General features: G+C 39.8%; 1 protein-coding gene across 2 annotated transcripts in view; it reads left to right on the top strand.

The window, feature by feature from the left end:
• The first annotated feature begins 8,909 nt into the window (after nucleotides 1-8,909).
• The window catches only part of NCAPG (non-SMC condensin I complex subunit G), a 30,101-nt gene continuing 22,393 nt past the window's right edge, over nucleotides 8,910-16,617 (top strand). Inside the window, exons 1-5 of one of the 2 annotated variants that reach the window (XM_052780393.1) lie at nucleotides 8,910-9,311; nucleotides 9,928-10,137; nucleotides 11,028-11,256; nucleotides 12,737-12,882; nucleotides 13,817-13,901. In XM_052780393.1, the coding sequence (XP_052636353.1) occupies nucleotides 9,201-9,311; nucleotides 9,928-10,137; nucleotides 11,028-11,256; nucleotides 12,737-12,882; nucleotides 13,817-13,901 (781 nt within the window). In that variant the 5' untranslated portion in view covers nucleotides 8,910-9,200. The remainder of the gene's footprint in view (nucleotides 9,312-9,927; nucleotides 10,138-11,027; nucleotides 11,257-12,736; nucleotides 12,883-13,816; nucleotides 13,902-16,617) is intronic. The other variant, XM_052780392.1, reaches the window with a different exon arrangement.

The following is a 16,617-nucleotide window of genomic DNA, read 5'->3' as shown; positions in this document are numbered from 1 at the left end:
ATGGTTGAGCTTCCGCCAGGAGAAGATGCCAGCGGCTGGATGCTACAAATTCCCCACAGGAGACGCTGAGCCAGCCATACAGGCAGCAGCACAGACGTTGCTGGGGATCCGTTATAGAGATAGCCTGCAGATTAAATCATGTTGCCTTCTTGGGCTGCCAAAGGATTGCAGAGGTCATCGGAGAAGACACTTGGTGTTGGCACTTTTCATAAGCTGTTATTTTGGCAATCCTCTCTAAGTCCGGATGGGCCCATAAAGTGATGAAGAAAACCTTGTTCAATTTTTGCTGCTATGCTGAAAGCAGAATGGAGCAGTTCTTCTAGCTAAGAGGCACACTTGAGCACAGCTGAGCCCGGGAGCAGTGTCCAGGACCCGATCTGCCTGCCTTACCCAAAGAGACTAGTCAGTTCTCCTCAGTTACACTAAAGGCATTGGAAAGGTGCCAGAAGAAAACTGACAATATTACAGGTGGTTTTTTTTTTTTCATTTGCAAGCCGTTCCTTCTCTTCAAAGAGACCAGGCTTGTACATGTAAAAATAAATAAGAGGACAGAAAAGGCAGAAAAAAAGGGCACAAGAGGCAAGCTATTAAGATAATGGGATTTTTAAAGAATGCTTCAGTAAAGCGTTATGCAAGAAGAAAATGGTTAGTGGACATGTTTAAACAAGTCTAGAAGAGGAAGGGGAAGGAAGAGAAGTCAAAGTAGGGTAAAGTCAGAGAGGTGGAAAAGGGGGAAAGAACAGGTAAGAGAAGCTGAGAGCTGCTCAACACCCCTTTGAAGTGTCATTGCAGCCAGTACAAGAGACCCCCATGGAGCAGGCCGAGGGCCCTGTCTCAGCTCCCGCTGGCTTACAGCCGGCCAGAGTGGGCATGAGGCTGCTTCTTACCCCCTGCCCCAAGCAGGTAAGGCGGCTTTCCTGTCTCACCTCCTGGCAGTACTTTCCATCCTTCTTGGGCAAGAAGCTTCCACTTTGCTAGTGGTGGCTTTGAAAAAGAGCTTCCTCAGGACTATCAGAATTGGGAAGGAGGATTATCTGGTGTCAGCTAAGGGCAGGGCAGAAGGAAAAAGGGAGAATCCTCAGCGAAAAAGGGAAATCCTCGTGAGAGCAAAAAGAGATAAAGCACTGTTAAGAATAAACACTCCAAGAGGAAAAAGATCAGGGCAGAAGAAGAATGCCTGCAGGCAGTGGGGAGAAAGAGGAGTGAGAAGATCTAATAACAGAAGACCTTGGGATGGAGAAACCAAACCCTTTAATTGCTGGGAGAAAAGGAGGGACTTTAAATCTCTAGAGGCAGAAAGAATCTTTACTCCAGGAGCAAGAGGAAATGAAAACTGACTGAGAAACACAGTGTAGGAGAAGGGAAAGGCCAGGAAGGAAAACAAAGATGGTCACAGTTGCTGGGAGATGCTAAGCAGGGAAGAGAAGTTTAGCCCAGACAGAACATTAATAAAAGATAAGAAACAGAGCCTCGCACACAGGAATGACTAAATATAGTTTCTTCATTCACTGGCATTAGTGTCCAAGATGCAGCTGCCTGTGACTGAAACTTTTTCTATCACTAGGGCATAAGTACATGCCGTTGTCGATTGGCTGCTATCTGATAAGACATGTACTCACACTCAAGTTTAACTCAGTTAATATGGTTATAATATCTTATCTGCATGGTCATCAATTTGAGACAAAAAGTGTGGGAACTTAATTATATGTAAAATTTTGAGAAAATTGACAAGCTTATTAGGACAATCAAGAGAACACAAAGGGCTAGAGCAATTTCCTAGCTTGTTTCCTCAGAAAAAGGACAAAACTGAGTGAAAATAGAAAGCAAATTAAGAAAAATGAAAAAGGTTTTAAAAGTACTTACAATAAGTTACCTGTGTTATCGCTCTACTAGACAGAGAGTAGCATTCATGTTTTTTCCACTGAAAAGCAGAGGACACACTGGATCTGAATGCATGGCTGGACAGAGCCTTGAGACACTTGGATAGGCATAGACAGAGCAGAGGAGCACGGATCTTCAGGTACACTGGGAAAGGAATAAACCACTGAGATATTTTCAAACAGGCTGTTTATGTATTTTGGGGGGTTAGAGGGAAAAACTTGAGGCTTTGGTGCAAGATGGTGTTTAAGCAGAACATAATTTGTCCCTGGTAAAGTATTCTGAGTCCAGACAAGACTTGTCAGTCAATACTTCAAACACTGGAAAAGCTTCAGTCAGATCTCATGCACCAGAAAATGCAACCACAGAACATTAATTCATAGGTCACTCAAGTTCATTAGTTCCACTACTCAAAAAAACCCACTTGGTTTCAGTAACAGAATTTCAACAGATAATGCCAGAGCTTTTAAAAAAGAATTTAGCCTATTTTTTTTCTTCTAATTGATCTAGGGATCACCTATAGATAAGGCGACAAAGCAAGGATGTCACAAAGCATAACTTAAGTGTGTACTATACAAATGTGGGTCTTGTGAGAACCGCATGGAACACATAAGTAGATTACAGAACGTTCGTGAACTTGGGGCAGTATACGGCAAAGACAGTTTAAAATAAAAATTAAAAGTCTAAACAGAAAACACACATATATACTTCTGCTTGAATTATTATTGCTGCATTAGTTTTAAATTATGAGAGAAAGTGGTCATGTCACTACAGTCTTTGTAAGTCTATGAGTAACTGTATACAGGTTTATAGCTTTACTGCTCAGATGCATTAACTAATTTCCGTTTTATTGTAAAACTAAGTCATATGAGTAAAAGACTATAAGCCTTCCATTTTTAGTACCTCCTGCTTGCTGAATATGCAGACTATATAGCTTCTGAAATCTTTAGACTAGCTACTATTAGAAGATCCACACACCCCAAATTCCAAGACATAAAGATACTTATGTTGCACATGTTTAATACATAAGTTTGCGCCTTTTTTTAACATATTACAAACAGCTTTCCCAAAACACAATACAGAGCCCAATTTGTCTACTTTTTGCCTGAATACCAGTACTACTGAAGTCAGTGGGATTTTTTTTTTTAATACATGAGGGCAAAGTTAAACTGATCCCCCAGATTACACTCTACTGCTGTTTTGCAGTCCAATAAAATTTGCATTTGAAAATGGTAGAACAATACAGTTAGTCATTAACTGTCACATTATGTTTCAAATGACAAAGCCATATCAATAAAATGGATTTAAAACTTCTCAAGTTAGTGTCTCAGCAAAGGAAGGTGCATCCCTAAGTGAGATTCTAATTTAATTCATAAATCACTATCCTCATTATTGATCTCCACTTAAATTCATTTTGGTCCCAGAGTAGCTTTTTGACCCCAGAATACAGAATTCACGGACTGTTTTTTTTTCCTCCTTCTCATAGGAAAAAAAAGAAAAAAAGGGAAATAAGGATAAAAAATAGTAGTCAGAAGACTCATAAGAGCAGCTATCCTGTTCACATAATTCACTATCCTACTTCCAGTAAAGCTTGTTTTGGGATGGAATGCAAGAAGAAGGACAAGTATGAAGTGGTTCTGCCACTGGTACATCTTGGGTAATTACACGTATAACATATAATTATATAGATATATAAAATATTATATATAACTACTTTAGAATTTTCATTTCTTCCCACCTCATAAGGCAAACAGGATTTGAGAGTCCCATTCAAAAAGCACCAGAAGCACTACTGATTTCCTTATTGACTGAAAACTAACTATTCAAAAATGTATATACAATTTTATAGCTTACATATACACAAGTTTTGGAGGAATGTGGTGAACAGAACCTCTGATTACTACTGCATAATGATGGCCCAATTATAGATGAAATATTACTGTGCTTGTATTTTTAATACAAAAACTGGAACCAACCAGATGCATCAGTTATAAAAGCCCTTGAATACCTACTAAATAGGATAGCAACAACTTCCCTTTTTTTACCTGTTTTTTTACCCAGTGACCTACATCTAAAATCACCACAAAGTAACTGGCATGCAGCAAGTTTAGCTTACCCTGTGGCACCGTGTATTTGCTCACACAACAGGACTGACAAAGGAAAGGAAGGATCTAGAACAGTGGGTCAGAAGTAGAAAGAGATAACCAGAAGTAGACCATAGCATAGCAGATAAGGTCACTATTTCAAAAGACAAGGAAAAAAGCTTGAATTATTAGCGCACACGTCCCTCCAGAGCCTGGAGCACCATCCAAAGTTCTGAGTTTCATCATTCCTTTCCTTTTCAGATAGAATTGTGACACCCACTAGCCACAACCTCTGGGTCTGTGCTGCTGCTAAGGTCCTTGACCTCCCGGGAGGTGGTTGTATCTATCCCTCAAGAGGTAGCTGGCTCTTAGTGAGCCCTGAGAGTTAGCTCAAAAAAGGACTAAAGCCTCAGGGCTGAGCTGAAATGGGGTTCCTGGGTCCATGGGCAAGGGGTGTGGCTGGAGGCCCCAGGTGAGGCTGGTCAGGGGCCATTAAGGCTTATTAGTGCAGTCAAGGCCCCGAAACATAACCTGTAAGAACCATGACAGCAAACACGTCTATCAGTTGAACAAGTATCTGGTATCACAGGGAGGCTGTTCTATGCTATGTAGAGCAAAGTCTAAATGGCCAACATTTATGATCCTACTTCAGCATGTTATATACCTACACATGAAACACCAATTATGATACTGGGAATGTGAATCCTTGTGGCATATTTACCCTGAAAGCCAGTATGTCTAACTGGGTTAGACATCAATTGTCATAACAGAAGCCTGACTTCTATTTCTGCCTAGAAATACAAAGCCTAGCAGAAATATTTAAAGCAGACTGGAAGAAATAAATCCCACATCCTGGATGAAATCCATCATAAGGGACTGCAAGGTATTCACCAGGGAAAATCCTCATCTGTAGATCTGAGATGTAGGTAGGCACAAATGGGCTGCCAAACGTATGTGAATCAAAAATAATTCAGTTTGCATTATTAGTTTATCTTAAAATAAAAGTCCTGGGTTTTTAAAGCCACAAGAATCAAAAAGTTTTACCTGCTCTTCTCTTCCTGTTTCCATCTTCTTCTCCACAGACTCCTATAGCAGAAAAAATCTAGATGAAGTTAATTGTCCAGTAAAAATATCTTAAATAGAAAGATGGTTACACATTGTATTTCCCTAGAAAATACAACCTTATGTCGTGGTTTCACCCCAGCCAGCAACTAAGCACCATGCAGCCACTTGCTTACTTCCCCCCCACCCAGTGGGATGGGGGAGAGGATCAGGAAGAAAAAAAGTAAAACTCCTGGCTTGAGATAAGAACAGTTTAATAGGACAGAAAGGAAGAAAATAATAATGATAATAATAACAATAATAAAAGAATTGGAATATACAAAACAAGTGATGCACAATGCAATTACTCGCCAACTGATACTCAGTTAGTTCTGTGGTGGTGTGTTTCTTCCCCCTCTGTGGGCTGATCTATGAACTTGGGAAGTCTCGCTAGGCCTTAGCATAAGTGTAATGAGTTGGGCAGTTAAGCGTCCCTTGACTGTACCAGGAACTCTTACACGGCTAAGACAGGGAGTCATCCTGACCATCTCAAGGACTCCTGCTACCCGGTGGGGGCGGGGCACGGGAGTAGAGATAACTAGTTCTCTCCTAACAACCTTGAGACATATCCCAGCCCTCCCCTGACAACCTTGGAGCATCCCGTAACTGAATCTTAAGTCATTCCCTGACAGCCATAGGGCCTTCCTTATCTGAATCATAACTCACGTGAAACGGTACCAGCACAGCTGGAATCCCAGTAACTTACTGATGACTAAAGCCAATCATCTCCTGAGCCTATAAGCAGCGGTACTGAGACCCTTTGAGCTATCCTGGACCACAGTGGGCTGTGACCAGCATCTCCTTCTGAGTGGGATGCCTCTCAGAGCTCGCAAACTTTTCTGTTTGTGAAGATTGGAGGTCTATTGCTGAAAGCCGACAAGACTTGGGCTGATACTCTCTGCTCCTTGAGGCTCGACCCTTCACCTGTGGAGAAAGATGCCGAAGCATTTGACGTGAATATTTTCACAGAACTCGAGGGGAATTTTTAACAGGCATACTATTTTATTTGCTTATATGTATATCTCTTAGTGTCTTTATGCATGTGTGTGTATGCTAACCTGAATATTCTGTAGCAAGTATATTACAAGTTATTGCTTTTCAAATCTATACTTAAATTACTGTTGTGAACTTTATTCTACCGTGAATGAATCTCAGGCTGCTATTATAATCCCTTTAGATATAAACTGTGGACCAAGTCTGGGACTAGGAGTCGATCCAGCCACACCTAGACTCTGACAGGAGTTTAGAAAGCAAGGGGGTCTTCTCTGAACCTCATGACTCAACAGGAGGGTCTCCCCTACCTTTTACATTCCCAATCTCTGTACAAATCACGGGAAATCAATTCTAACTTGACTATTCTTTGTATATTTCTCTTTTAGCCTATTGCGTTTTCGGTTTCAGTACACCTAATTTTTAGTCTGATTCTAACTTAATTTTCCTTTGTGCATTTCATCCATGTATTAAGTAATAGAGTGAACCTTGCCATTGAATTCTGTGAAGTCGTGCTTTTATATAAATTCCTATTAAATCATTTTTCTTTTGCTAAATGATTCTTTAAGCAGTCCAAACCATTCCTTTTTGTGACAAGTTCCAGAGCAATGATCCACCTCCCCCAGCCAGCTCCCCCCAGTTTCTATACTAGGCATGACGTCACATGGTATGGAATATTCCTTTGGCCAGTTTGGGTCAGCTGCCCTGGCTGTGTCCCCTCCCAACTTCTTGTGCCCCTCCAGCCTTGCTGACTGGGCATGAGAAGCTGAAAAATCCTTGACTTAGTGTAAAAGCTACTTAGCAACAACTAAAAACATCAGTGTGTTATCAACATTATTCTCATACTGAATCCAAGACATAACACTATACCAGCTACTAGAAAGAAAATTAACTCTATCCCAGCCAAAACCAGGACACCTTACAAAAAAACCAACTCATGAGGATTTGCTGTTGATTATAGTGTTTTTGTAGAGTGACTATTTCTCCAACATAAAATAAAAACTTTTAGAAAAAAGTTAACACATAAGATTCTATGTTACTCTCATACTTGTGCATACAGAATCCACTTCCTGCTCTCTACGAGCAGAAGTAGATTAGGCCAGATCCATATGTTTTCAAAGTTAATACAAAATACAAACGACTCACCTTTAAAAAGCAGGTATCTGTTTTAAACATACATAAATGCATGGTAGTACATTAAGTCAGGAAAAAACTCTGCCACATGTATAAATGATTTTAAAATTTATTTTTAGCTATAAAATGGAACGCTTTTTCTCCTGCTGCTGCCCTCCATTCTTCACATACAGCTCATATACCCCATAATTCTTGACACAATTATAAAGAGAAAATCATTCCATTGTTTTGTTGATAGAAAGCTGCTGCTTAAAGAAAACACTGGAAAGATTCAGATCTGGAACAAGACTGACCCCTAGTGCTTATCTATTTTATTTGTTAGGTGTTTTTTTTTCTTAGCCAAAAATGACCCTTCTTCAGGATGGGTTCTGCCTATTTGACCTACTGTCATTTGCTGGTAGGTCATCTGTCCTTACAAACTAACTGTCATCACTTGAGGTAATCAGACACTTTTTTTTTTAAAAGCCAAAACACATAGAGATCTCAAATACCTAGTGTCCACAGTTAACTACTTCTATTCACATTTTTGAATGCTGTCTGTAAGTCTGTAATTAACATATGCTCAGAATGTTTCCCCTCAGCTAATCATCCCCTGCCTTGCTTCTCATTGAATATCAGTCCCTGTCTCACAGTATGTTCTGTAGCCCGTAACATGTCTCTGGAGTTTGAGCTTAGTTGTCTTTCCTGTTTTTAATAACAGAATTTATTACTATTCTCAAGTTAAAGGATTTATGGGAAAACATTAGGTTCACAAAAAATGCTTGAAAATTTGGGGAATATTTCCACTAGTAAAAGATTCAGACTGGAAGGAACACAAATATGCATTCCAAGAAGCCAGTTATGCATACTATCCATCTTTTCAACGCCTCCTTACAGCTGATATAAAACAGAAGGATGTTTCAGTAAGAAACACAGTCTGCAAGTTGGATTCAGCCTAGGCAGTTCATCCAGGGAACTGAGTAACCAGTTACTTAACTGGTAACCTAGTGAACTTAGTCCCCTTTGTTACCTAAATCTTTAAAATAGGCAAAAGTTAACTTTAAAATAGGCAAACGTATCTCGCTCTAGATACAGTAGCTGAGCACTTTTTGTCTCACTGGATGACCATTCTCCAAAGGGCTTTTACTACTTTCAGACACAGGCTGAGCTTTCTTGGTTTGCTACCCCAATTGCTTCGGTTAAGGCTCCCGTTTACAAAATGCAACTGCACTCATTTTTCCAGATGATCGCGTCCAGTGAGGACTTTGGGAGAGCGGCTGAGGGCAGTACCAGAGTCTGTCAGGCTTATTCAACTATTTTGCACCAACATACATTCTGGAAATCCTCTTGCCCGACGCTTCTCCTCAGCCGCAGCAGAGCCGATACCGAGGCTGCTTTGAAACAGCCGCTGCTGCCGTCAGCGCGGCCCAAGAGGCGGAGGCGAAGCCGCCCGCAGCCCTGCGCCGCCCCAGCCGCTCCCCTCTCCCTCTCGGCCCTCCCCGGAGGAAGATGGCGGCGGAGCGCGTCCCGCGCGCTCCCCTGCTAACGGCCGCTCCGGCTAACGGCCGCCCGGCCCGCCAGCGCCCGCCCTGTCAGCGGCGCGGCCCGGCCCGGCCCAACCCTCGCCCCGCCTCCAGCGCGCGGAGACGAGCACGCGCCCCCGCCTCGCCCTACCCCGCCCGAGTTTCTCGCGAGATCGGGAGCGGTACTCGCGCCCAGTTTGAAGCTGGTGGCGCGGACGCTGCGGCTGTTGCTGGTGCGCGCGCGGTGGCTGTTGGGGGACGGTTTCCGGTGGCAGCCCCCGCGGCTGGAGCAGGGGCTGAGGAGCGGCTTGGCTGGGCTGGGCTGGGCTGGGCTGAGGGGCGGGAGCCGCCGTCCGCTTGCGGTGGGCTCGCCGTCGGCCGTTAGAAGTGGCCTCGCCGCCGTAGGGGCCTGTGCGGGAACAGCAGCTCTCCGCCTTCCCGGGGCGGCTCTGCGCTAAAGGGAGTCCGGAGCAGGGGAGTCGTTACGTGACCGTCCCCTTTCTCTGCAGCCATGGGAGCAAAAAAGAAGCTTCTGCAGATAAAAGAAGCCTTTCAGCTGGCCCAGAAGCCTCACCAGAACCACGCGAAACTTCTTGCGGCTTTGAAGAGAACGTATGATCAGGTACGCCGGCTCTCGGGGCGTGACAGCTCCTGGGAGGAGCGGTGACCCCCCCGGGCTGAGGGGAAAATGAGGGCAGGGCGCTCAGCAGCTGCTGTGATGTCCTTTAGAGGGAAGGGGGCCTCTTCGGCCTTGTTTCCCCTAAAACAAGCATTGAGGCCAGTATGCCTAAGAAAAGCCCTGCGACTTTAAAAAAAAAAGTAGCTACACGCTAAACTACTACGCACATTTGTCTCCTGCGAACGTGGGTGTAAGAACAGCCCACGGCAGGTATTAACGATGTTGCTGGTAGGTGTTTGGATACCCGAGAAGTAGGTGTGACACAGGATAATAATGGATGAGGGTGTCGGTTGCTGTTCTGAAACTTGTGAGCAGGTAAATGTAAACTCCAGAATGGAGCTCGGCAGTCAAGACATATGCCTGCTGTGGAGTTAAAGTAAACTATTCAGTGAAGAGTGCACAACAGCCGATGTGCCCTAACTGCTGGCTTTAGAGCTTTGAAAATTTAAATGGAAGCTGTCAATTATAAAACCACTTATTTTATTTTTCTGTGGTACTGCTTTTGAAAGATGAACTGGGCAGTTACCTTTTGTTGTGGTTTGATTTTTTTTTTTTTCAGTTGGAAGATAAGGAAGATTTTCATGAAAAATTCATTCATTTCCTTAAGTATGCTATGATAATCTACAGACGGGAACCAGCAGTGGAACAAGTGATCAATTTTGTGGCTAAATTTGTTACTTCATTTTATCAAATGCAGAAAGAGGATGGTAGTGAGGAGGGAGAAGAAGATAATTTACTTATGAATTACGTGTTTAACTTTCTGCTTGAGGTACTGTAACACTTATTAAATCTTTAACGTAACAAATGGAAACATCATGCAGTGGGGAAAACATGCTGGCACTTGGAATGATACTTACAAACTAGAACTTAAAAAGTAAAAGCAAGGCAAAGCTAGTGCTTTACGAGTAACACCACTCTCCGCAAATCCAAAAAACCCACCATGCCCCCCCAGTAACCCAAGAACTGGATTTCAAAAGTTAGGCCTGTGAGAAAATATGAACGGTTTTCTTATTTGGCTGTCTGATGTGTCATTATAGGCTTTACTATAGGTGCATTTATAAGTGTGAAATTGTGGAAGTGTTGTGGAAATTAATTTATACTGTTTCTTTGATAAGTAAAAATATTAAAAGATCTTTCATACAGGTGTGGTTGGCATATGTATTATTCCTCTCTGTTTATTGCAGGTGGTATATAGAATAGAAGATCAACAGTTCCAATAGCATGAAAACACAAGTAGAATTACATTTTCTCAAACTAGTGTTTTGACATGGAAAAATTATTGGTCAGGCCAAGATCACTAGTTGTCATTGCCAATTTATTTTTTTTTTTTTGCTTCTAATGTTTTACAGAGACAGAGTGGTAAGTTAGCTAATATACTGTACTCTACATTGAGTGGTAAGCTGTTTCTTTCTTGGTGAAGGCATTGCTAGTTATGTAAAGTGCCACTGATACAGGTGATAGGCCGTAATTGTTTTCCAGTTCTGTGACTTTTTAATCTTATTAAAAAGAAACTTAAATAGGAAAAGCTTTTGAAATACAGAAGGGCATATTTCACATACTGTATAGAATAGTAGCTACTTACATGTGCATGTTAATAGCCTTATGTTGGAAATGAGAAAAATGTGATTATGAGAATACTTTTTTTTTTCTTTCCCTAAGTCTCACAATGTGAACAGCCATGCAGTTAGGTTTCGAACATGTCAGCTTGTTAATAAGATTTTGGGAAATATGCCAGAGGATGCCCAGATTGATGATGACTTATTTGATAAAATTAATGAAGCTATGCTGATTAGACTTAAAGATAAATTTTCAAATGTGAGAATTCAAGCTGTGTTGGCCCTGTCGAGACTTCAAGATCCAAAGGATGAAAACTGTCCTGTTGTTAATAGTAAGTAGTACTGGTTTTTTTCTTTTGTTTAAGAACGTTTGTTGATTTACATTAAAACATTTTTAAGCATTTTTTTAAAGCATTGAGTAAACAAATCTTAGAGGGTATTCTTGTGATAATTTGTAAACTGTGGAGCTCTTTGCCAGAGGAGGTTGTAGATGTAAGAGTTGTGTATGTTTAAGGAGAAAAGACAGAACTGCTTCAAGGAGAGATCCACTGGGGATTAAATGACGGACAAATCATATTGGGCTCTGGCTATTCTATGAACTGAATGTAGCTGAAGGATGGTGAGAATAATGGCATGTTGCGAATTGGGGTGGAGACATGATACATGCTTGCTCAGTTCTTACCATCTAAGGACCCTTTTGTACTATTAATTGAATTGAATTTGTACAAAAACACTTAGAGGAGTAAGGATGATAATAGAAAAACTAGTTTTGTTTCAAATTATGGCTGTCTGCCCCATGAGAGAGGCAAACTGGTTACTGCCATTGTTGACCTATGCTTTTTTTGGCCCTTTTTTTGGGGGGGGGGGGGGTGATCTCATCTTACTCATGGATCGCTTCCTTTAAGAGACCAGCACCTCTGGAACCCAGGTTTCTTGATGCTGTTTTTGTGCTGTTTGTGGGTTTCTTTGTGTATGGTATGATTCTTGACTAAGCCTCTACTTCCAGTGCCTCAAGGTAGACGGACTGTAGGTTGGTACCACCACAGCTATTATGTAAATTGTGCCCTGATTAAACTTTACATACTGTCTTTTGTGAAAAGAGTGAATTAGTTGGGGGTTTTTTGTTGTTAAGGTACCTTCTTTGAAATTATATTTTCTAACTGTTTATAAGTTGCTTATTTAGGACCACATAAATTTCATAGTCATCATCTCGCAGAGCAAGAAGATGAATTCAAGTATTCTCTGATTAAATTATTTTTGTTGTCGCTTTTAATTTCGAAGAAGGGTCAAGAATATAACAAAAAAGCATTATGTGAGAGATTTACTATGTAAGTTTTGGTAGGCTTAATGGAGATTGTAGTTTTCCATTTTATAGGAAGATTTCAGGATCTACCTCATAGGTAATGATGATGTATAGCCAGTGAATAGGGGTCTTAAGGAGCCAACATTTGGAAGCTTTTTTTTTTTTTTTTTTTTCTCCCCAGTAATGACAAAGTGGTTAATTACAGGTGGGATCTAGAATAGCAATTTTCAGAGTTATTAACTGAAGATACTGCTTAAGATTGCAAATACTGTTTTCATAGTTGAATTTCTTTTGAGCTCGTAGCTCAGCGTGTAATTGCCATATAATCTTGGGTTTGTGACCCTAAAGTGTTCCCTAAATTTGTATGAGCTATGCAGGGGCAGGGGAGGGGTTTTAATAACAGCTGCTGGTTTTGGGGGTTGGGGTGGGGTTTTTTTGAGTATTTTCTTGTTTTTTTTATAATGTTTCAGACTCTTCCAAAAACATTATAATGACTATTTTACTTTCAGTTTACAACACATTGCTTGAAAATGATTCAAATTCAGAAGTGAGGCGTGCAGTGCTGTCATGTATTGCTCCATCAGCAAGGACTTTGCCAAAAATTGTAGGCCGCACTATGGATGTAAAGGAAGCTGTCAGGAAGCTGGCATATGAGGTAAATTGGATCACTTAATTTCAAAGAGCGACTTAGGAAAAAAGGCTTTAAATATTTTATTATATTTCACTGGTTAAACACCAAGAATGGTTAAATAATTTTTTTTCACTTACCAGAATTTTGAGGGGGAGTGATTTAATACAAGTTTTCAAGATAAAACCCCTGAACTTGACTGCAGAACTTGCTTGATAGAAATTACTTTTGTCATAGAACTTGGGTCTTTGGGATCAGACAGTAAAAATATAAATTATGTATACAATTTATTATTTTCTATCTATGCGTTTTGTGATGTTTGTGAAGCAATTTGTGTTCCCTGTCATTGCATAATAGGTAATTAAGTACAGTTAGGATCACAGCAATACTAGTGTAAAAAAAATTTGGTATTCCAATTTTGAGAAGTATCAATCATTACTTATGTTTACATGTAGAGGTAAGGGCAAGAAGGTACACTACCATGTGTATTTCTTGTGCAGGCATCTTTGGCGAGATCTTAAAAATGTTCTATTTTTTTCACACAGAACTATCTTCTGTTCTTTCTTAACTTAGATTAAATTCTGTTTTTTAACTGAATCTCTGTGTTAGCAGGCTTACTTAGTGATTTCATTGCATGTATTCATTGCTCTTGGAGCTTTAAGGAGAGAGAATAGTTTTCATACCTAGGTGTTGCATTCAAGCGGAGCTGCCAAGCTTCTAAGCTATTTGTTAACTTTATTCTTACTTTATTTTATTTTACATTTTCTTCCATGCACAAGAATCTGCTTGTTAATGTATTGGTACAGTGCTGATGGTATAGGTATTACAGGCTTTTATTGGCTTATGATTTCTGTGGATGGATAAAACTGAGAGTTTAAAACCACAGGTAGTTAATGAATTCAGTTGTTACCGTTTGTAGAAATGCACTTTAATGTTGTGTTTTTTTTTTTTTTTTTTTAAGGTTTTGGCAGAAAAAGTTCACTTGAGAGCTCTGTCAATAGCACAGAGAGTAAAATTGTTGCAACAAGGACTTAATGACAGATCAGGTAAAAGGTCATCTTTCTCAACATCTTAATACAAATGTTTAAGAGAGAATACTTCTCAAGGTTTTGGGGATGACTTATGTGGAAGCTGTGATGGCAATAATAAGGAGCTCAAAGGGATTCATGAGGTACCATGAAATGTTTAAGCACAAGAAATTCTGCTTGCTGCTTTGGTTTTCCAGTCCCCTTATAGTGGACAAACCAGAAAAGGATTGCACTTTCAAAAAACTTGAAAGCCACTGAGCTTTAAAATAGGACCAAATGCTATTAAAGTTAAAAAACAACAATGTAATTATTTAATTCAGTGTCTTTTGGAACGTTTCATTACAGATATTTTTGCAACAAATATATTAAAGAATTGAAATGTAAACATTAATATCAGTTTGATAATTGTTTGAAAATGTTTCCTATGTGCTTTTGGAGAGAAATCTTCTCAGCTGGTTAGTTTTTCATTTACAGAAATCTCAGCTGGTTAGTTTTTTGTTTAACTAGCTTGGTTTTTTTTAATGAATTTTTGATTGACCCTTATTCATTTTGTCATGAAGCAGCTTTATTCTTTTTGATGTCTTCTGTACTGCATCATTTTTATATAAAAGAGCCATTCAGAATGTACCCATAATTGTGTGTAGTGTTGTTGCCAAAAGATCAAAAGATCACATGCATCTGAGTGAGACTATTTTGGCCTGCCTACATAGAACATGGCTTTTTTTTTTTGCAACAATAGCAATTATATACATGAATTTCACAATAAAAGCTGCCAGTTGTACTAAGTGCTACTGTGTTATCCACATACTTTGTTTGGAAACTCTGTACTAAGCCCTGTTGAGTTTTACTCTGAGAATTTTCCTTGCTTAGTATATGTGCTGCTTGTGAACTTTAAGAAATATGACATATGTAGTTATTCACTTAGAGAGCAAAAGTACTGTGTTCATTGGTAACTGGAGCTCTTAAAGGTGTGTCATGTATGTGTGTGTTTGTATTGATCTACCTTTCTTTTTGGCTAGTTGGGGATCATATTAGTATGTTCTTGACAGCAAAGGAAGAGAAGGTCACCTAAGTGGTTTCTTATGCTGTATAGAACTACACTTAAAAAGAAGTCCTCCTTCTGTATAATAAGTTTTAATTAACATTTTTCCCCACCTACCCTAAATTGTTCTATAGCAGTCTAATGAAGTTTGTCAGGTTTTGTTTTTGAAGTCCAGCACTGAAAAACCCATGTTCTGAATTACTATTTCTTATCAGTATACTAGTTTGCTGTAACTAGCTGCTGTTTGTCTGCTGGCTGCCCTCCCCACCCCCCATAATACTTGGTCTTGACAGATAATTCTTTAATTCTTTTGTCTTAGGGTGAATGCATTTCTGTCTTAATAGTCTTTCAAAACTGGGGGGGAAGCTACCTTCACTATTTTTTCCATGATCCTTCATTTGCCAGGAACAAGGATTTGTTGTATTCCCTTACTGAGAAGGTACAACGTTTCTACATGGCCTATATTTCCGTGACATTGAGGTATTCAACATGAAAAACTGCCTTCTTTTATGATCCAGAGCAGATACTTTTCTGTTGGTGTCTGTCTCTTCCTTAGGATGATTCTTCATCCCAGCTGTTGAGGACTTGCTCTTTCTCTTGACACCTAGAATCCCAAGGGAAAATATCTGTCAGAGTATGTAGTGTCACTGATATCTTTGATATCATATGCTCTTTGCTGGGCAAAAGAGGTTTATGTTCCAAATTGGCTGCATTTATATATATACGTCCACTAGTATTCCCTCATTTTGATCTGTTTTGCAAATTCTATAATCTTGAATATGTGTTTCTTTATCAAATTTGCTTATCTGAGTAACTCCCAAGCTAACAACAGAGGAACCTGCTTGTTCAATGTTGGTCGGTTGAAATCTTGGATGTTTTTCATATCGGCTTCAGAACAAGGGTTTATAATTAAACAAGACCTAGAAGACATAATCCAGATTCTGCTAAGTTGTTCTTTTCGGGATGCATTCAGCTGTCAATTCTCCACTCTCATTCTCTTTCATTTTACTACATTCTACTAGTTTATGCTTTTCATCTTCTTGGAGAGGTTTCTCATTCTTAGGACCTTAATTTAGCTCTTTCAAGGCCTTTTTTACAGCTCTTTTTGAACTCTTGACTGTATTGAAGTGCTGTCTTTATTTTATCATAAGTTACATATAAGATGAAAGATGAATGTTGTCAGTGTGTGTGGACTTTATTTCCCTTATATTGGATATTGTTTTCTAAAAAGTCCTAAGAGCATACTTATATCACTCCCTAGTTATTATGTTTTTGCTTCCACCAGACTATTAGCCTTTGTACTTCCCTGCTTAAATCTTTGTGTGTGTATTAATGATGTATGTATTCTAGATGTTCCCATAAATACTTTTTTCCTTGATTAAATAGTACTCTCCTGATCCAGAAGCTATCTGTTCATTGTGGCAATGGGGAGGAAGGACTTAAAGTATCTTTATGTAAATTTTATAATCCAGTTGCATAATTGAATTAACACAAGAATTCTGTGTGGCAGTTCAGACTAAAGGTCTGTGCAGTAGTATCCTGCCTCCAAAAGTGGCCGATTCCTAAATGCCTGAAACAGAGCAAGTATACAACAATGCTTCCCCAGAATATTTCCTTGTTCTACAAGACTTCATGGTTTGTAGATTTTCTGGGTTGAGGTGCTGTCTTTTAGATGTAACAGTTTTTGGATAG

The sequence above is a fragment of the Harpia harpyja genome, chromosome 2, assembly GCF_026419915.1.
Source record: "Harpia harpyja isolate bHarHar1 chromosome 2, bHarHar1 primary haplotype, whole genome shotgun sequence".
Classification (NCBI taxonomy): domain Eukaryota; kingdom Metazoa; phylum Chordata; class Aves; order Accipitriformes; family Accipitridae; genus Harpia; species Harpia harpyja.
This window is presented reverse-complemented; position numbering and strand designations above follow the sequence as displayed.